The 21,408-nt window shown below is 44.2% G+C and overlaps 1 protein-coding gene across 1 annotated transcript in view; it reads right to left on the reverse strand.

The window, feature by feature from the left end:
- The window catches only part of XPNPEP1 (X-prolyl aminopeptidase 1), a 33,549-nt gene extending 16,545 nt beyond the window's left edge, over nucleotides 1-17,004 (reverse strand). The window contains exons 1-8 of the mRNA XM_028730331.2: nucleotides 16,885-17,004; nucleotides 13,729-13,828; nucleotides 8,826-8,946; nucleotides 6,151-6,214; nucleotides 4,351-4,455; nucleotides 2,037-2,129; nucleotides 1,095-1,238; nucleotides 719-814 (exon numbers count right to left, since the gene is read on the reverse strand). Of these exons, the coding sequence (XP_028586164.2) occupies nucleotides 719-814; nucleotides 1,095-1,238; nucleotides 2,037-2,129; nucleotides 4,351-4,455; nucleotides 6,151-6,214; nucleotides 8,826-8,942 (619 nt within the window). The 5' untranslated portion in view covers nucleotides 8,943-8,946; nucleotides 13,729-13,828; nucleotides 16,885-17,004. The remainder of the gene's footprint in view (nucleotides 1-718; nucleotides 815-1,094; nucleotides 1,239-2,036; nucleotides 2,130-4,350; nucleotides 4,456-6,150; nucleotides 6,215-8,825; nucleotides 8,947-13,728; nucleotides 13,829-16,884) is intronic.
- Nucleotides 17,005-21,408: the final 4,404 nt, after the last annotated feature.

Consider the following 21,408-nt stretch of genomic DNA (forward strand, 5'->3'; position numbering starts at 1 on the left):
AAAATCCAGGAATTACTCACATCTGTCTCTAGAGACATATCACACTAAGCCAAGCCAGGCTCCCAGAGAGGAGATCACAAGCATTTTGCTACACCACCAGCCCCAGCAGTCATTCTGATGATGGGCAGGGAGTTCAACTCTGCTTGGTGAGGGTGTGCAAGCATGTTTGCCACTGTGAACTCACTTGTGCAGCAAAGCCCTGCAGAAAGCAGGCCACAAGACAAGCCCACAGCCTACCGAGCAGTTTCCCCAGATCAAATCCAACGCGTTATCCTTTGGGCCCCATTGCCTCCCAATAGGCAAACTTGCCACTTCCTGTTTTGCACTTTACTGTGCTCCTGGCTGCTCCTCAGCTGTGCTTGGTGGGTATTTGGGAACTAAGTGGTAGCAGACTGTAAGCAGGCAGCAGCTACCCACAAGTGCAGCACAAGGTGGTCTTTCCAACCATTCGTGGTAATTAGTAATATTGAGCCCAGCAGCAGCCCTCCTGGAATTGGCACAAGGTTCCTTGCCATTGACCAGTGAACAGCCAGCAACTGAAATCTCTACATTCCAAAGATGACACCAGGACAGACTTCTATTGTCCAAATTGGCCCACAGTCCTACTGACCCCTGGGGATGCTGCAGGGTTTCTCATTTCCAGCTGCATAGAGATTTCTGAGTAGATAACCAACATGGAATTGAACAATGCTAAAGGAAACAGGATACTTGTACTCACAAGCCACTTCATCCAAGGCGGTCACCACAAACCACGGAGCCTTCCTCTCAGCCATTTTCCCCCGCAGGGCTGTGATCTTGTCCTTCCAGCTGATCCCTGCATCGTGCAATGAAAGCGAGAACTTAATCCAGCCAAATTCTCTAGGGTTAATGTAACAAAGCAGTTCTTTTATCTACACACAGGTGCCGTTTATGTCCAATGCCCAATTCATCTCAGATGCTTTTAGGGATATTAAATGATGGTTGCGGCCGGACTAGTCTCATCCTTTCCACACACACAGTACCTCTGCCCAATATGCAATTCAACAGGGAGCCTGTCAAGATTGTCATTTCATTATCAACAACATCCTTACAGATGTGACTGGGATCCTGCTAACCTGTGTAATTCAAGCCTAGAGTCATCAAGGGTTTGCAAGGCCGTGGTGGTCGATCTGTCCATATGACATCGATTAGGTTGTCTTTGACAGGCACAAGAGTATGGCCAGCACTATTCAGAACTTTGGACATCCTCTTCCATTGATCTGAGGATGACAGAAAGAGTGACGTAAGAAGGATGCTGCTGTTGAGATCCCCAGCCTGCTAAGCTTTCCCTGTGAAGCGACATTGTGTAAGCAGAAACGTGGGGGATACAGTACACATTTAAACACATGGGTTGGTAACAGAATCATTTATCCACTGCATTTCTTAAAAAAGTATTTTATTAAGAACCTCACCATTTGCATTCATGAAATATAAAATCAATTTAAAAAACTGAAGAAAATTGTGTGTGCATGTTCTGTACATTACAACGAGAATTAGGGAACAAGAACTTCTCCTGTTAGGGTCAACTAAACCCTAGACTTTCATCAGAAAACTTTGGACCAGAAACGTATCACATTTCTGACAATTTATCGCTCTCCATTTTTCAAGAAACAAAAGTTTTTACGCCTTATGGTTTTGAAGAAGAAACCGGAGAGGAATGGTTAGCTTACAAACCACTGTGGGATTGTAGAGGGAAAGTAGTAAAAATATTGCCATTAACCAGATTCCTGTGACCTTCTTCAAATTCCCAACTGAAAAGTTTGCTAGATTCATTTGCAGCTGAAACTCGATAGGGCAACCAATCCACCTCCTTCTTGAATAATCAGGCTATCTCACTGCCTCCTTGGAAAAACATCAGCCTCCCTACCCCCAACTACCTTGGCTGCAGAGAAAGGGTTTCAGGACAAGTTCAACTACCCTGGTTAGAGCCAACCCCTTGATGCTGTGTGGTGAAGCAGCACAGGTCAGGAGAATCTAACCATTTACACAAATCAGAAGGCATTTAAGGGCAAACTAACCTGCTGGAATGATGAAAGGATCTACTCCAACTCTGGAACCCTCGGGGAGAACACTCACAAGCCAGTCCTCCTGCGCGGGAGTGTTCTTCAGACCTGAAGGCAAGAAAGAATTCAAGAGAGATTGCAAAGTTTAAAGAAAAGAAACACAAGCATGGAGACCTTGATCACAAGACAGGGAGCAGTAAATCTCAACACAGCGGTTTATAACCAAATTTAAGTGCAGAAATGCATACCCAAACCCCAAGTAAGACTGCAGTGCCAGAGATGGAATTAGCACCAGCGGTGGGGAACCCCCAGCGCACCAGGCCTCCCTATTTGACCAGAATGCAATTTTGGCCAAGCCACACCCCTCTTGGGCAGCTAAAGGCTAAAAAATGATTTCTTTTCTTCACTTCTCACTACCCTCTGTGGCCCCCTAACCTCGTGCTGCGGTTACATTTACGCGATTTTCACCTGTGGCCCCCTTGGAATATCCTGGACCCCCCCGGGAGCCATATGGCACCCAGTTGAGAAACACGGCAATAGAGCCCCGCCCGTGGCTTTTTGAAAGCCTTGCCAATCGGCTGATGAGCTGTGATTGCACAGAGCTATGCAAGGCTCTTTGAAGTTGCAGCGGTCGACTAATTGTCAGGACTTCAAAGTGCAGCGCACATAATTGCAACACAGGTTACCGACAGGTGGCTAAGTGCCCTCTCCCCTGTGAGGGAGATAAGGACCCAGCACACAGGTCAGGTCCACTTCCCCATGCCTGGAATACCCAATAGTATTTTGGGGGAACAAACCATGGAACAGATACTCCAAAACCATGACCCCTCACCAACCTTTATCATAGAAGCCCTCTGCTCCCAAAACAAACCCCATTTATGGATTCCTTTCCATACACCTAAAAACACTGCAGATATCCAGCAAAATTAATGACTTGGAGCTTGGAGCACTGTGATACAGTGCAGTGTGGCCCAGAATGTTGCCCCTTTAATAACTCAGTTTGTTCCCTACTATTTGCCTCGGATATGATATGAGCAATCAGCTTCAGAGAACAATTGAGTCAGAACCCTGGGCTAGATGGACCAGTGTTGCCTACTCCAACTAGGAGATGTCAGAACTTTTCCATTTCTGCCAACCGATACCCTTCAACCTGAAGCCTTCTGCACGCAAACCATGCTCTCCTCACATTGAAGCATGATTCCTTTCAGCTATAGCTACTGATAGTCCCAAAAGCAAAGCACCTGGGAGGTAGCCAAACAGAGCACCCTTCCTTTCCCTGCCTGCCTCCACTGATTGGAGTACCACTGAAAAGAGAAGTGGTCCCATGCGAGCTCTTTCCTTCTCCTATCTCCCTTCCCTCATCAGCACTAAGGTCAGAAAGCACTGCAGTTGCTAAACAACCAAGGGATGGGCCGAGGAACAACAAGTTGCAAGTACTGGCACTAAGTTCAGCAATAAAGGAGGAACTGGTGTGTTCAGGAAGCCCAATGGTGAAAGGGGGGATCAGCACAAGGAAGAGAATGGGGAGTGCTGGACTAGTCAGAAATTCTGATGCCTTGTCTTAGTGCCTCCATTTGGGAAGCTGAAACCATCTCTGTGGTTCATGGTACCCTGAACGTTGCAACATTTTAATGTCATGCCTCTCACACACACAGTTTCTGTTCCTCAATCTTTCCCCAACACGCCCATATAAATGACAGCAATTCAGTACAATTTCCATAGCTAGAATTATGCCCCCCAAAAAATTACAAGAGTTTTCTTAATTTTGAGTTACATGTTCAGATATTAAATGCGGACTTTCTGCAAGCACAGTATGGCTCTTTACTGTGGCATTTGGAAAGCTGGGTGCACAATTCACAGGCCCTCAGCTGCACCTTCAAGTGAGCCTGGAAGTAATCAGACCTAACACAAAATGAAGAGGTCACTATGGGGCAAGGTCACATCACCTTTATCGCCTTTGCTCAGCAGCTGTCAATCACTCAGGCTGCATTCAAGCAAACTCCATTATATTCTTCTCATAGGGTTGGTACAGGAAGCTGCAACTTGCTTTTATACTATTCACACAAGAAATGCTATTGCATTTTTCCAGAGAGCACTCACACTTGGTGAAGGGTACAGCCAAAAACTAGGATTTGCTTGCTTTCTGCCTGCAAATAACCGCTGACTTTGGGCAGATATACTAGGAAGGGAAAGCAAGAGGCCTGCTCTTGTAACATGTTCAAGAAAACATTATTTTCTCCATGTAACAACAGGACCAAGGGAGCGTTAATGGGTTAAGAAGCACAACTAGGGGAACTAAAGCAAAGCACTAGTTTGGGCTCTCACACACCCATCATCATGAGTGTCCAGTTGGTATCCATTTGCTCAGCAGCTTGGAGAAAGTAGCGTCCGTCGGTCCACATGGCAGCATCTTGTACTGTTATTATGGCGGTTCCTGAGAAAGAGTGAAGAAGGGAGAGGTGGTCATATATTATACACACAGACACACATGGCCAGTGGTGCCCGTTGAATGAAGGGAAATAAAACAATCGAACTTGAATTAAGCTTGTTCCAAAGCATCTGAAATTCAGGCCAGAACAGTAGAGTTTACCTTGAGAAGGCCTGAGCTAAAATACTCACTTCCTGGGATATAAACCATAGTTAGGCTGCTGACACCTGGACTTGGCTGTTTTACAGTAAGGGGTAAACAAAGCAACACAAAATGGCTGGCTTGACAATGCTTACAATGCATATATATCACACACACAGCTTGAAATGAAACCTACATCTCATAGCTGCAGTTTAATGCGTGTTACCACGGGACATGCTGCTAAACAGAACACACTGTCCCTATGAAAGATAAACAAGGCTTTTCCCGCCCATTAGCCGAATTTCAATGCCCAGCGATTTCAGATGCAGAAAAAAAATGTTTTTTAAGAAGATTGAACTTGGCTAACCAACGCTGTTTACCACTTAATCCCCCAATCTGCCAAACTACAAGCAAATCTGTTTCCACTGGCTTCGCAGAGGGAAAAAGAAAGGCAAGCTGCGATCACTGTATGAAACAGTTAACAGGATTTTTCACTTTATTGAAGGGTCATCTGGGGGTCGGCAAAAGCTCATTACTACACGGGTATTACGTCACCATTCCAGCTGGTGTAGATGCTGAAAGGGGAAGGGACAAGTCAAACTTTTCCTTCGTGTTTTTCTTTCAACCCAGCACGCAAACTGCAAAGCACAACAGTTTTTCCAGAAGTGAGCTGAGCCAACTCTCTCCACCCCACCCCTACGCACATACCAAAGTTCAGCAGCCACACTGCTATAGACGTATCTGCCCAGAGCAGGTAATATGGAATATATACCAAGTCTGCCTTAAATGTGGTGGAGAGAACTGTTTATGCTGCATGGTAGGGACTAGATTTCTTCCCCTTAAAAAGTTACACACAACAGCAGCCAGGTTTGGACCAGTCCCTACTCCTCTGTCGTATATAAAAGCATCAGGAAACAGATGCTGACATCACCTTCCCCATTTCATTTTTAATTTATACGACAAATGCCACTATGATTAAGGCTGCAATCCTACACACCAGCGGTAGAGAACATAAAGCCTGTGTCCCTGTCTTGCTCCCGGAATCCTCCTCAGATCACACCCCATATCCCCATGCCACACCTCTCACTGCTCCCGATTCACCCCGCAAGTGTTGTATTTGTGTGTTGTATTTCGTGAGTCAGGATGTGCTTTGGCAAGAGGAAGGAAAAAGAGAGAATGGAGCTGACTCTAACGGTGTTTCAAAATGAGCTGCTACGTTGTTGTTTTTAGGAATGCTTTTGTTTTATTGCATTGTATTATATTGTAGTTTTGCAGTTTCGGTGTTGGGTTATCTATACCTCTTGAATGCATTTTGTAAACCACTTAGAAATTGTCTTAAGCGGTGGGTGTATCAAGACATTTTGCAAATTTCACAGAGATTATTAAACAGCCATATCCAGACTGGATGTAAAATAACAGCAACAACCATACAGCACTTTAGCTTTAGAGGAAGTTGGAGAGATTCATGTTCTGGCCCGTGAACCTCAGAGGAGGAGCTTGGCATTCAAAGCTGAAGAACTGTCAAATGTGACGGGGTCAAGCACAGTTCTGGGAACATACCTGCTGAGCCATCAAACCCGCAGATGAACTGTCTTCGGCAATCACAAGGCGCACTGTACTCACTCTAGAAATGAATAGTGAAAAGAAAAAGGGGAAAGTGAGCCTAATGATGCACAACAGCAGAGAGAGGCACCAAGAGCAGCAGAACATGCTTCCTGAATTAGCTGTGCTGCCCTATCAGGTGCTCTTCCAGATGCAAAGAAATACTGAAAAATCTGAACAAGCTCTTCCTCTGCACAGCTGGTGAGAATCCCAGACATCTGGTGGGCACCAGGCTGGGGAAGGCTGCCTTCATATAATTATTCCACTGAGACATTTAAACCTCCATGTTTATTCTTCATTTGTTTACTTCAGATCTGCAGTACTTTTTCCTCCGACATTTCTCCCAGCGCTCATGTTTATTTCACTCTTGACCACACCACTGTCCAGCCAAACAAGTCAGGCCTTTGATGTAGCAACACAAGCAGAAGAAACGCCCCCAATATCTTCTGATCCTGGAACCTGTAATAGACGATATGCCTCAAATCTGTAACCTTTGCTTTATTTTACTGGCATCCTCTAACTGGATTTTATGAGAAGTACTCAAAAATGGGTGTCTGCCTAAAATCTCCTCGTTAAGAATTTCAACCACTGACAACAAGCTGTTCTGGCCTTGATTATAAGCTCAAAGCAAAGCAGCCTAGAAGTCTCCACTGCCGGCATGTACCCCATGCAATTCAGAACTTAATTTGCTAAGGCAGAATCTACTTTTTCTAAAACTATGAGAAAGGTAGCTTTTCAGCTCTGATGTTCACAGACTAGTGCAGTCACAATACCGGCTCCATGCAAAGAGTGGTTTGCAAACTGAGGCAACCTAGGGAATGCATCCTTCCTACTCTTCCTATTTTCCATTTTCTTGTTGTTTACAATGATATTTTTTATCAATGCTAATCATGCTTCAACCTAGCCAGGTACCCTTCAACCGAGGTTTACAAGTGCATCAAACCCTAATTCCAATGGAACCTCTGGTTAGCATTAACCATGACTAGTACGGCTAACCACCGTCAGCTTCCATCCAGCCCCGCAAATAATTTATGAAATTAAGTATATATGCTTTCTTTGCATAAGATGCTGTGAAATGGTAGGTAGCCCTACCACCACCACCACCCCACTTGAAGCCTTGCTGAGGAACACTGGTAGAAAATCAGTCAGGCTGTTCATTCTACTTCTCCCCCCCCCCCCCCTAATTCATTATTATGTTTTTATCCCACCTTTCCTTTAAGAAGTTTTAGGGAGCCATGCATTGCCAGTGTGGTGTAGTGGTTAGGAGCGGTAGTCACGTAATCTGGGGAACCGGGTTCGTGTCTCCGCTCCTCCACATGCAGCTGCTGGGTGACCTTGGGCCAGTCACACTTCTCTGAAGTCTCTCAGCCCCACTCACCTCACAGAGTGTTTGTTGTGGGGGAGGAAGGGAAAGGAGATTGTTAGCCACTTTGAGACTCCTGAAGGGGAGTGAAAGGCGGGATATCAAATCCAAACTCTTCTTCTTCTTCTATCCTCCCGACAACTCAGTGAGGTAGGGTAGACTAATAGATTGCGAGATCTCCCAGTAAGTTTCATGACCAAGTGGGGTTTTGAACCCAGGACTCCTTGGTCACTCTGTCTACTTCAGCACGCATGTACTTGTGTCCTGAGAATCAAGGCTTAAACCATGTACATGGGGGGACACGGTTTTGCTGAAGTCATGGTATGCAGCAAATCTAGTGGATACAAAATAAGGAGGGGTGGGTTTCTTCCTGTCCATTCAGCTCTCTGAACGGAACAGAACAAACCTGATAAACTTGCCCAGCAGGAAAAGCATAATGCGAGGTCTTTGCATTACTGCATTCCCTAAAGCGACACAAAGAAATAAAGAATCTTGCAGGTCATATTCCAAGATCCACAGGAACATATTAAAAGTCTCACAAGTGTAACCAGAGCTACAGAGAAGCAGGCTCAGGCAGGAAAAGAAGCACCTGTAGCAGCTGCAAAAAAATAAAAATAAAACCCTCTTGCCTGCAGCAACTTGAGAGCAGAATAGCTGTGTGCGTGTTTGGTTTGCTTGCTTTATTAGATGAAGAACACTGCGCACTGGCAGCTGGAGGCATTGTTCTCTGCATACAGCATAAAACGTGGACAATGGAGTAGCCATTAATCCTGGAGCAGGGCTTTCCACGTGGCTGCCCCCGTTTTGCCCCACTACCTGCACCTTCCAGAAACAACAGAAGATATTTTTTGTTCCCAGTCAAAGAAATGGGTCTTAACCACGAGTGTCTGCTTTCCTAGGGTTTCAGTCTTGTTTTAAATGTATTTGCTGATTTTGTGTTTAACAATCTCATATGTAAATTGACTTGAGATGGCAGTTCAGAAGGTGATTAATAAGTGGATAGTGGTAGCTGCTGGGGGACAGGAATCTTACTGTGTTCCCAGCCTATTTGTGGGCTCCCATAAACATTCCCACTGTGAGAATAGAACACTGGACCTTTTCACAGTGTGCATCACCTTGATATAGGTTTAGGATATGGCAGCATAGAATAGGGATACCTCTACATATTAAGCACACTTGGTTAAAGAACCTTAATCTTTAGCTCTTGGAGGAGGGGCACGAGAGAGGGAAGAATCCTACCGACAGAAGACAATTCTGATGAATCCCATACCTGGTGTGCATCTCCGGAGGGTACAATGTAGGCTTGGATCGGTTCTGGAACATATTTGGAGTTTCTCATTGCTTGTCGAAGCAGATGAAGCAGCTCTGTAGTCTTCTTGGGAGCCATATTCCTATTTGGAATTATATTTTTTTATTAAAAAAAGTCTGAGAGTCCTGTGGATTTCATACCTATATATTTCAAATATGTAAAAGAAACTCCATGGTTTCCAACCAGAACCTGCAAGTGAACTCTCTTTCTCCTCGCTCCCTCCCTTTCTTCTCCCAGTCAACTTTACTGTAGTACAGTTTGACCCCAACTGCACTCAACCAACTTCCAGGACCTTGCATTTGTAATGTTGAATCTCTTGGCAGTGGATGCCTCATGAGTGGCAGATTGGAGGAAGTACTGTGCATGGGAAACTTTAGGAAACGAAGCACAACAGATGCTCTGAGGCATGTGAGAAGGGCAAGGACATCGAACAGGAAGGAAGCAATTCACAAGCTGCTGCTGCTCTCAGTTGTGGGGAATGTTCCTAGAGCTTCTCACTGCTTCCTATGTGCCATCGTATTATAGTTTACTGCCAAGGACAGTCAGTAGGTTCCACAATCCCTCCTTTCTCAGTAAAACATTTCCCAAGGGAAAAAAACGTTTCATTTTTCTAAGTTTGGATCTGGCAGCCCTACCCTTGCAACTTTCCATGTCTCCTTCCCAAAATCCAAGTAAGTGTGGTGTAGTGGTTAGTATCTTGGGCTACGATGTGGGGAACTGGCAGTTCAAATCCCCGACCAGCCATGAACCTTTGGTCAGCCACTATCTCTCAACCAAACCTCCTTTACAGGATTGTTGTGATGACAAAATGGGGAGGGGGAAAACATGTGCACTGCCCTGTGGTTCCGTGGAGGAAAGGCAAGATATAAACAAAATAAATAGAGAAATAAGAAACATGGTTTGTTGGGGAAGTGTATTTAGATAAGACGAGCATAATAATATTCTTTGGGCAATTCATGTGTCACAGATCACTGAATCCCCAGAGCTACCACTTACTGGAAGATATGTCTATATTTTTATTTATTTTTATAAAATTCATACCCTGCCTCTCATCATAGATGATCTGGCAGCTGTAAAACCCTTTCTTTCTAGTTATCATTATCATTTATTTATATGCCACTTAATGCCAAAACAATCTTGGGTCAGTTATCCCAGAAAGCAGCATACGTTGATCATCTCTATCCCAGATTACAATTCAGGATTACAACTCTTTTTGGCACCATTTGCAGATTCCCAAATGACTCCATTACCCAGAAGACTGAGGTTATTTTGTACTATTCCAGTGCTTTGGAATATTCGCTATACAAAATCATGCAGGTCCATCTGCAGATTAACCTGGGCTCACATCTACATTATTAATTTGGCACTCACAAAGAACAGTGGGTGCTCATTCAGATATGTCAATTAACATCTGAAACGGGGGAAAGGGGAAACTGGCATATACAATAAGCAACTTCACACTGGAATTGGCCCTGAGTCAGCTACTGAGTCACTAATATTCATTCAGCACAACACAGAAGCTACAAGATCATACTTCTAATTAGGAACATACCATCTGGTCAGGGCGGGTAACCATTTTCCAAAAGGGACCAAGATTCTATCTTTGGAAGAGCTATTCTGCGGAACAATGTTCAGTGAGTGCAGGGTTGTTTTTTATTCCAACATTGTAATGGGGGCGGGGGGAACTGTGCCCGTGGAAATTCGTTTTTCTTTACACCACTTAAAGAAACTGGAGCTCTTTTGGAATAAGATCAGCCTCACTGTAGCCCACTACCATATCACCAATTTACTGAATCCCTCCATGGGGATTCTATTGGAACTTGCAGCTTGCCTTGGCGTAAGGGCATGAAGCCATTGCTGATTGACGACGATGCTGGTGCCCATCAGGATCCGTAGGACAGAAAACAGAGAGGCCATCAGTCAGTGGTGAGTAGAGCCAACTAATTCTAGTTTTGCCCACCTATTTTTCCCTGCTGAGTTCTACAAAGGCAGATTGAGGGGGAGGGGCTGGCATAAGAACAGCCTGCTGGATCAGGCCAATGGTCCATCTAGTCCAGCCTCCTATACTCACAGTAGCCGTCCAGATGCCAGCAGACAGGATCTGAGCACAAGAGCACTCTCCCCTCCTACATTTTCCAACCAGAGCATAGCCATCATGGCCTAGCAGCCATCGGTAGCCCTATCCTCCATGAATTTGTCCAGTCCTCTTTTAAAGCTATCTGAGTTGGAGGCCATCACTGCCTCTGAGGGGAGAGTGAGTTGCAAAGTTTAACTATGCACTGTGCAAAGTGCTCTCTTTTATCTGTCCTGAACCTCCCAACATTCAGCCTCATTGGATGTCAGCAAGTTCTAGCGTTGTGAGAGAGGGAGGGAAACTTTCCCCTATCCACTTCCTCTGTGCCGTGCATAAATGTATGAACATCTATCATGTCTCCTCCTGCCTGCCTTTTCTCTAAACTAAGTAGTAGAAAAAGAAGAGTTTGGATTTGATATCCCGCTTTATCACTACCCTAAGGAGTCTCAAAGCGGCTAACATTCTCCTTTCCCTTCCTCCCCCACAACAAACACTCTGTGAGGTGAGTGGGGCTGAGAGACTTCAGAGAACTGTGACTGGCCCAAGGTCACCCAGCAGCTGCATGTGGAGGAGCGGGGAAGCGAACCTGGTTCACCAGATTACGAGTCTACCACTCTTAACCACTACACCACACTGTAGTCACAAAGGCTGCATCCTTTCCCCACAGGAGAGTCACTTGATCATTTTGGATGCCTTTCCTAAACTCTTTCCAACTGCACAATATTCTTTTTGTGGTGAAGACAATATGCTTTTTGAGGACTGCTTGTAATAAGGAAGGCAAGCAAGTGGGACTGCTGAGGACACAGCGAGGTGGGATGAGGCAGTGTCTCATTTGCCCTAATGGACCGGCCTCCTCTGTCGATAGAAATTCAATAACAGATGGCCTTGCCGGCATGTCACCAGGCCACCATCTTCAATGGCCATTGATTAGCCACTAAAATAGAAAGGGCCTTGCTGCATGCTAACTAATTCTCAGCAAGAGTACGGCACGTGGCCAATAAATGTGACTGAAGTGCAGTTGTGAAGCAACAATCAGACCAAGGCATTTAACTTCAAATGTCCAACCAGAAAGGAGGATTTGGGATCAAAAGGCAATGACACACTCCAAAACTGCGATCTTGACACAGCAAGGTCTAAAACAACATAGGTAACGCATGACAGTAGCTCTTTTAAAAAAAATAGTTCAGGGGTGCACACAAGTAACAAATTTGCTCTCATTAGCCCACTTTTGTGGGTATTTTTTAAAGCACATCTGCTTTGGGGAGGAAAGGTTTCCCATTAAAAATCAAGTGTAAGTATCATGAGGCTGGACCTAGTTCCTGTGCTAATGCATTCGCAGTTGCAACACTTCAAAAATGTCACAAGCATTTCTCCAGCGTGGTTCGCTTTTGAGGACCAAACTGCATGTGACATTGGGAGATCTGTAATCAGATCTCCTGTTTTTCCCAAAGGTAAAAGTAGCTGCAGGGGGGGGGGGGGGTTGAATTGGATGGAAAGCAGGACTAGGGGAAGGGGTTAACCCTCCCCCCAAAGACACACATATCTTTTCCAACCTTAACTTCTGTCCCTTGAAAAGCTATGGTGCAAAAGCTAATAATAATTAAGCAAGATCAAATCGTCGCTCCGACACTGTAATGAAAATATTGACAGGGTAAGTGTGCACGTTGTCTCCCACAGGGCAAATAGCAGCTAGCTTTAGATGAGGCAGTTCTGATCAGGAAAATTCCCTGCCTCGCCAGCACTGTTTTCCCAATCCAATGCTTTCCTCTTCCCACCCCCGCCCCAGCTGCTTTAAACAGTGTGTGTCATGTCACACATTTAGTTTATTCCTGAGTCTCTAGCCCACTTGTCTGTAAAATATCTTTATGAGACAGGTCACTGTCTCAGAACTTCCTGAAAAGCCTCTGGTGGCCTGTCTAGCCAATACTGTACTATTATTCATACTGTCCTAAACCAGCTCCTTATATCCTTATTGCCAAGACAAAATTCTACTGCCAAAATCCCCCTTAATACAACAGTTTTTATAATAAAAAAAAACACCACAGCAATGAGGACTAGAAGGTTTATGTTTCTAAAACAGTTAGATTCCTCACAGGGTTCCTCGCAGCCTGCAAATCACTCTCTCACTTTAGATCTGCCCAGTTCCACAAGTCCTCACTTATGTTTCCCTATATTAGCTTCCCTCTTAAAGAAATCAGTCTTAAGGAAACAAGTCCTTCAGAACTCAAGGGAATGTATCTCACAATATTAAGCTGTTTTGCTCTCTTTTTTTCTAAATCAAGAAACCGTTAGAGAACTAAGCAGTAACAATTTTACTTTTTCCATGGATAGCTAAGTACATTTTGGTTTTGTTTTAAAAAAGAAACTTGTTCATTCTCATTTCATTTGTGTTGTGTGCCTCTTTCATGACTTGAGAAGACCAGACCTTCAAACTGTGTGTCCATAAAGTTTTTGGCACAGTCCTATTCGACCTCTAGCCAAAAAGCGGGGGGGAGGGCTGCTCTTTTTCTTCTCCCTTCCATTTTCCTTGGGTGGTCATTTATCCAATTTCACTAGATTCCCAATGGTGCCATTTACCTCCATCACTTTGACAGCACTAAATTATAGGCAAGGAGTAACTTTTAATTCTTTCCCTGCTATCATCTGCCCCTGTGGTATTCAAAGACAAACAAAGCTGGAATTAAACGACATTTTCTCATCAGTGTAAAATACTGCCTCAGTTTAAAGGACAGAACCACAGTCTATACATGCCACCTCCACCCCCCACAAAATATATATATATATATATACCTGTCCTGGTTAGTCCTTCCTTGGAATCCTGGGTTCCCCAGCTTTGGACAGCACAAACACTATTCAGCTCCTTCCTTGCTCTTCATTGACTCAGCAGTGCCTGAAAAAGCAAAGGGCAAAACTTCAAAGGTACAGAGACTTTTTGCCACAATAACCCTTCTCTTCCCACAGTGGTTAATCTCAAGCAGCGATCCTTGCAGCGATAGGATTGTTCTAGTTGCAGTTCACAACACCAGAACAGAAAGCATTGTGCCATAGTGGAGGGGAGAGGGCTGCACTTAGATCTGGGCTCAAACCAGTCAGCTGGCTCAAGGTCGTGTGAAACTTGATGATTTTTATCATCATCATCAAACTCCAGCAGGCTCCAGGGTGGGCTACCACAATTTACAATTCGAAACTCAAAACAGATTACAACCAGAGGATTTGGGTGGGCCCTTTAATCGCAGAAGTCGGGGGTCAAAGGCCAGGGTAAAGAAATGAAAGTTGTATAGCGAAGAAGCCAGGCACACCTCTGTGGGAAAGGAATTCCACAATTTAGGGGCTGCCACAGAGGATGCCCCCTCCCAGGCCATCACACACACACACCCAAACTTCTGAGGGAGGTAGAACTCCCAAGAGGGACGCCCCTTCCTCACAGGGCTGCTATGAAGATACACAAGATGGTTCCATTTATGTTGCTCTGAACTGCTTGACAAAAAGGTAAAGGGACCCCTGACCATTAGGTCCAGTCGCAGACGACTCTGGGGTTGCGGTGCTCATCTCGCTTTATTGGCCGAGGGAGCCAGCGTGCAGCTTCCGGGTCATGTGGCCAGCATGACTAACCCGCTTCTGGCGAACCAGAGTAGCGCACGGAAACGCCGTTTACCTTCCTGCCGGAGAGGTACCTGTTTATCTACTTGCACTTTGACGTGCTTTCAGACTGCACGTCAGGTGGAAGGATCCAAATTGTGATAAATGTCAGCAAGGTCCAGGCCATATGTAATCAGTTTAGACTGGAACAGCTACATATTAGAAAACATAACGGGGGATGGCAACACTTCAAGGAGGACAAAGTACATTGTAGTTGTGTGCACACATGTGAACTGTTGGGGGCGGGCAGGAGTACAAGAAGTTGCTCATGCAGTTGCAGGATTATGTACCAACAAGCGCTGACCTGGCGTTCTGTCTGTAGGAAGAACTTCAAAAAAGAAAGGAGTCATTTCTCAGGGGCAGAATTTGCACCCAGGGCTCTCACAACATAACCACATTTAAATGGCTACAAAGAACACATTTTTTCTGCAATAGACTTCTTTCCTTTTTTTTTTCTTTCTTTATCAGGCCTTTCCTCCAAGGGGCTCAGGATGACTTACAAGGGCCTCCCCACAAAAGTAACACTCTCAAAGGAAGGTGCCTTGGTTCAACTAACTAAGCTAAAATAGCAGTACGCCTGTTTAATTTGTGTACCCTGCTTTTTTATTAAAAACTATCAAAGCTGTTTTCAACAAGAATATAACTAATCAAACCAAAATAATAATAATGGTTTGATTATTTATATTCTTAATTGTTAGGGGTTTCCTGCCTTGTGGGTGGGGTTGGACTAGATGATCTTCATGGGCCCTTCCAACTCTACAATTCTACTAGTCTACCAAATCAAATAGAATAAATAGTAGCTAAAAATAGCCCTACACACTAATATTATTTCTGTATTTTATTTATTTATCTACCTATCTACTGCCTTTGTATACCCGCAATGAAATGTAACATACTAAATGGGGTGGAAGGGAGGCCTATAAATGAGTAATAACAGAAATAAGGTTCAAAAGACACACACGCCACAAAAAGCAGATTTTTTTTCTGGTGGCATCTTCAGGAGCTGGTGAAATGAGCTCTCTGTTCATAGCTTCTCCTCTTCCACTTTCCTTCAGGGTCCACTGAGCGTCTTTAAGTAGCTCCTGGGAAAATAAGTTCTCCACAAAATATGCAGAGTATATAAAATAGCTTATTTATGAAACGGTTACTATGGCTGCTACATGGGCATTCAGGAAATGGGTCCCCAGGACTGTACATTAGAGAGTTCTGCCATTAAGAAACGTTCTGGCCTACATAAGCAACTTACAGTCCAACCATACACATTTCTTCAGAAATAAATCCCACTAAGTTCAATGTGTTTCAATAGCCAAGTGTTCACAGGATTTTAGCTTGAGGCATAAAGCTTTTCAGTGAACAACCTGCCTTTTGCAGGTTCGCTACATCGGGGAACTCTGTGAAGTACCTGGTGCTCTGAGTTTAGAAGTGCTGACTTCATACAAGCCAAGTGTTGTTTTATCTTGTTAGAAGACTAGTTAAGGAATACTAAACCAATGCTAGAATACAGTGTGTGGTCAGTATGTCTAAAATTCTGTTTGCTTCTCAGGTGCATAAACACCTGAAATCTTGCATTATAACCTTGACAGAACAGCTTCTTCTTTTTCTTCCTTGTTGCTCATTATTGTAAAAGAAAAGAAAGCTTCTCATCTGGCCCGTCAGTCATACTCAAATGCAGTTTCACTTTCATTAATAAAACAATTGTTTTTAAGAGTGAGAGCTCATATTTTCCTTCTGGCTCCATCAGCTGCTTTTTAAAAAACATTTCCTAACAAGTGAAAGCACAGAGCAAAATTGGGGGGGGGGGGATTTTTCCCCCCCCAGGAAGTCCCATGCAGCCAATATTCAGAATATCCGTTGAAGGCTGGGATCCTATTGCATATTTACTATGGAATAACCCCCAGTGAACCTATGGGGATTTCCTTCTCAATGAAAATACCCTGGATTCGATAGATGCACACCACGCCACACTCATACATATGCATGCACACACTTAATAAGTCTGGTCTGCATCTGATGAAATGAGCTGTGCTCCAAGGAAGCGAAAACGTGCTGCTCTTTAAAGATGCCACAAGACTCTTCGTTTGGGCTTTGCACAGAGATCAGGGGGAAATTAAAGCCTAGCCATTTTCTTCACAGCTTTATTTGATTAGTTTATTTCAGATTGCTGGAAAGCCGGGTCCTCTGTTTCCCAGAGGTCCCCTGCAATGCATCAAGCTGCAGCTTCCGCGTCCCTTCTTTTCCCCTGCCCTCCTCCCGGGCGCGCCACCCCGTTTGTACCCAGCGGCCATCCTGGCCCTTCGGATCGCTCACCTGGCCGCCTCTACTGTTTTGCCTCCCTCACTTCAGCGCTTCCGGGAGGCTGCCATGCAAATCTGACGTCTCCAAGCCCCGTGAGCCACCGAGGCCGGGGAAAGGGAAGGGGCGGAGCAACCTCCGCTTCCGTGCCAGTGACGTCGCGGCGGCGGCGGCTCCCATTCATGCTCGCCGCCCGCCGGAGGGAAGGAAAGCAGGAAGGGGGCTTCCCTTGGCTCTGGCGTTCTGAGCTTCTTCAGTTATTAGCTGGTGTGCGAGGCAGAAGGAAGGAAAAGTCGCCCGGGGAGATTATTTTAGCCATTTCATAAGATCTAACACACCGCTTGATATTTAACGCCCCTCAAAGCCGCTTACCAAAAAAAAAAAAAGATAAATACAATTTTGTTATAAATGGATAATTTTAGTTACTTATTACCAGCGATTTTTTCTTTAAAAACAAATTTTAGGGGCACTCTCATTTTGACTCAAGATATTCACCGTTTTATAGTTCAAGTCGGGGTAAACAAATACAGTAAATGGACAAAAGTACAAAGATTCACAAAATGATTAGGGGTATGTGTACCCCCAGAAAAAAGCACTGTTTATTACTATATGTAATACATGGGCATAGCCAGGATTTTTATTAGGCCTTTTGTTAGGGGGCGCAGAACCTCAGCTTGCTATGTATTTTTATTGATTTTTATTGATTTTGGGGGGCAGCTGCCCCTCCCTGCTCCCTGCTTGGCTACGCCCAGAATACACCGCTCTTTATCTGAGGAACGCAGGGAGATTTGCACTGTAAAAGCACAAAAATACACAAAAGTATCTAGCAGACAATCACCGCCCCCACAAACACACATACAGTTTTAGAGGCCATTGATTGTTTCATTAGCCCAAGGTTTGGGGGAAGAATGTTTTCAGCTTGCGCCTAATGATAAGTAATGAAGGTGCCAGGTGAGCTACCCTGACAATAAAATAAGAAAAATAATAATTTAAGACTTTTGAAAAAAGTTGAAACAACAATAGACTGGGATATGAGGCATACATCTTCAAAATAAATTGGAGAATTAGATTCAAGTTTTATATATTTAAAAAGGAAAGGGGCAAGAGAGATGTTGGGCTCGTTTATTTCCATGCAAAAATGAACTCTGCTTTTGTTATGGTAGAAACCCTTTCCCCCTTGGCAAGGCCACAAGTGTAATAGGCAGACATTTGAGTGGTGAAGTTTACCCATGATTATCTGTAAAGCTGTAATTTCTGCCTGCCACACTAGAACAAAAGATAAGGCCCAGGGCATTTCTGAAGCAGTGGCTTATATTCACTAAAGCTTATATGTACCAGGCAAATGGGAAGAGAAAGAAATGGGCTGCTCAGAATTGGACTGTTTATTGCAATGCAAAGCAATGCAATCAGTTTATTTGAATTTTTATCCCTTATAAAGATTGCATTTATCCCTCACCAAGCAGTTCAAATCAGTGTCTGTTTATTTATGTATGAATACACGGCCTCTCGATCTGTGATTCCACAGATGGCTAGCTGTATGGTTTCGGTCGTGTTTGTAGACGTGTACATACATATGCAATAATGTAACAAAATCCACAGTAAAACAGAACAGATAAAGCAATCAGCCTCATTAAAATCAAATATTATTTAACAAAAATATATCTACCTGCTTCCAATACATAAAAATGGTGGAGGCTGACAGACAAATAGGGAGAGGAGTTCCTAGAGAAAAGGCCCTGCTCCTCATTGTTCCCCACCATGCCTTAGATCAGGGGTCTGCAACCTTTAACACAAAAAGAGCCACTTGGACCCATTTTCGAAGGGGGGAAAAATGGGAGCCGCAAAACCGGGAAGGTGACGTGGGGACGGTGCGTGACTAATGCACGCACCGCCCCCATGCGACGTCACAGCCAGTACAGCGCCCACCACAGTGGGGAGTGTCGGGGCGCACAATGCGCCTCCTCCCCTCGCTAGTATCAGCCCCGGAGCCGCGGCAAAGGTGTAAAAGAGCCACATGCGGCTCCAGAGCCGCGGGTTGCAGACCCCTGCCTTAGATGGTAGGGGCTCCCTTGGGAAGATCTTGGTAGTCAGGCCCCCTGAAAGTTACACTTTTTAGCACTACATGGAGTTCTATTTTTTTTTTTACCTTCACATAACGCCAGCAGAGCAGGTTAGGCAGAGAAACAGTGGGTGAGAGCTAACTAAATAATACTCTTGAGTGGACCCATTGGAATAATACACTTGATTTAAATGGGTCTACCCTGAGTGAAACAAATGTTGGATATCACCCAGTGGTTGGCCTTCCCAATGATCTTCATGATATAATAGGGTTTCTCTAGTCCATATGCAGCACTCAATCCACAACCTTTTTTTAAAAAAACAAACTATCATTACTTTATAACCTAAGCTTGCAGTGCTACACTTATATATAAGAAACTGATGCCGAAATCCAGCATTGCTTGAACTCTGCAAGTGCAGCTTTCTCCTGACTGAAATGCAGAGTGTTTGAGAACCAGGACATTTGCAGGGAAACCAAAATGCTTGTTTACCAAGCTATCGTACTACCAACTTTACTGTATGCTTGTGAAACATGGACCACTTATAAACGCCATCTCCAACTCCTTGAAAGATTCCATCAACGGTGTTTATCTGGGAAAAATACATATCACTTGGGAAGACAGGCAAACCACTGCCAGTGTACTGGAAGAAATAAAGATCACCAGTGTCAAAGCAATGATTCTTCCAACATCAACTTCATTGGACTGGTCATGTTGTTCAGATGCTTGATTATCATTTTCCGAAGCAACTACTCTATTCCCAACTCAAGAATGGAAAGCGAAATACCGGTGGACAACAAAAGAGGTTTACAGATGCTCTCTATGCAAATCTTTAAAAAATGTAACGTAAGTACTGATAACTGGGAAACACTGGCCTGTGAGCGCTCCAACTGGAGAAGAGCCTTTACCAAAGGTGTCATGAACTTTGAAGAAGCACGAACTCAGGGCGAAAAGGAGAAACAAGCTAAGAAGAAGACATGTTTGGCAAACCCTCACTGTGATCAACTCCCACCCGGAAACCTATGTCCCCACTGTGGAAGGATGTGTGGATCCAGAATTGGCCTCCACAGTCCTTACGGACTCGCTGTTAAGACCGTGCTCATGGAAGACAATCTTACTCAGCTCCGAGTGATTGCCAAAGAAGAAGATGATAAGACTAAACCCTTCAAGAACTGGATGAAACTTGTTTCTGAGCAAACGTGTAGGATTAATGTTGCAGCCTGCACATGGTGATGTTTTTTTACCCATCATTTTTGTAAGCTACAGTTGTGGCTGTGTTGGTCTGAGGCAAATGAAAAACAGACCTGATGGTTTCTTTGAATTTGTAGAGGTGGGATTCCCACACACACACAGTGCAGAGGGGGGCACTGAACGTGACTCCACTCCCCACCCCATGATTGGCATTGTCTGGTTTATAAATATCCAAATAGGCCTAAGGAAGCAAAAAAACAATCATAGCTCCTCTGTATGTTTCCCCATGTGTCTGCTCCTCATAATTTGCAGCAAATGGACATATTTGTGGGGCAGTGCAAAACAGGAAGCAGGCCTTGCTGCTAGTTCAAAATCAAGTAAGCAGCTTAGACCTGGTTTGCCTTTGATGACAATCAAATGTTTGCAGATTCTTCCTATCCACCAGCATCAATTTTATTTGTATGTTGCCTTTCCACAAAATGATTCCTGCTCAAAGCAACAACAAAGAAAGCAAATATACATGTCTAAAGCAACTATTGCAAAAACAATTCCAAAACAGGACAAAACAGCAACATAATAGCAAATGTGAAAAAACATGAAAAAACCAATTTTCAGCACCATAAATATAACAAGATTATATTAACAGGATGGAAGTAGTAACAAATAACAAGGGAGCTTGACAGTTTCAACTTGAACCCAGAAACACCCCTCCTGTTATGTCTCTCTCCTGCAACAGCTTCTTATAAGACCCAAAGGCAGTGGGTAGGATAAAGTAGCCTGAAACATCCCTCTCATTTTGTAATTTACAGGCCCTCTCCTGCAACAACTTGCAAAACTTCCAGGGACATGATCTTGCTCCTAGTATTGATGCCCCACAAGGACCTATAATGCTGCCTGATCTAATGTTTACATGTTCATTCAAATATTGTCATTTTATTCTTCTAATAAAAGTATAGAAGCCATAGGTATGTATCCAGCATTCCCTGCCCACTGGTGCAAGGACCCTTGCACTAGCAGACTGGGAAGTTTTAATTTTACACTACAGAGATATCCAATGCAATAGTTGCGCAGGCAGAACTGTGCGCAACAGGTCGCGCTATCTCACCTGCAACAAAGCTACCAGGAACCTGCTTGTGCATTATCTTGCTTAACAACATTCTGCTGAAGTAAAAAAAATTGGCAGCAGAATACGTCCTGCTAAGTGACTTCAACTTAGTGCTACATTGGATACACTGTTTTCCTTGCATCTCAGCAGATACCAGTTTTCAGTTTCAGTCCTCTCCTCCCATCC

The sequence above is a fragment of the Podarcis muralis genome, chromosome 6 (assembly GCF_964188315.1).
Source record: "Podarcis muralis chromosome 6, rPodMur119.hap1.1, whole genome shotgun sequence".
NCBI classification, from domain to species: Eukaryota; Metazoa; Chordata; class Lepidosauria; order Squamata; family Lacertidae; genus Podarcis; species Podarcis muralis.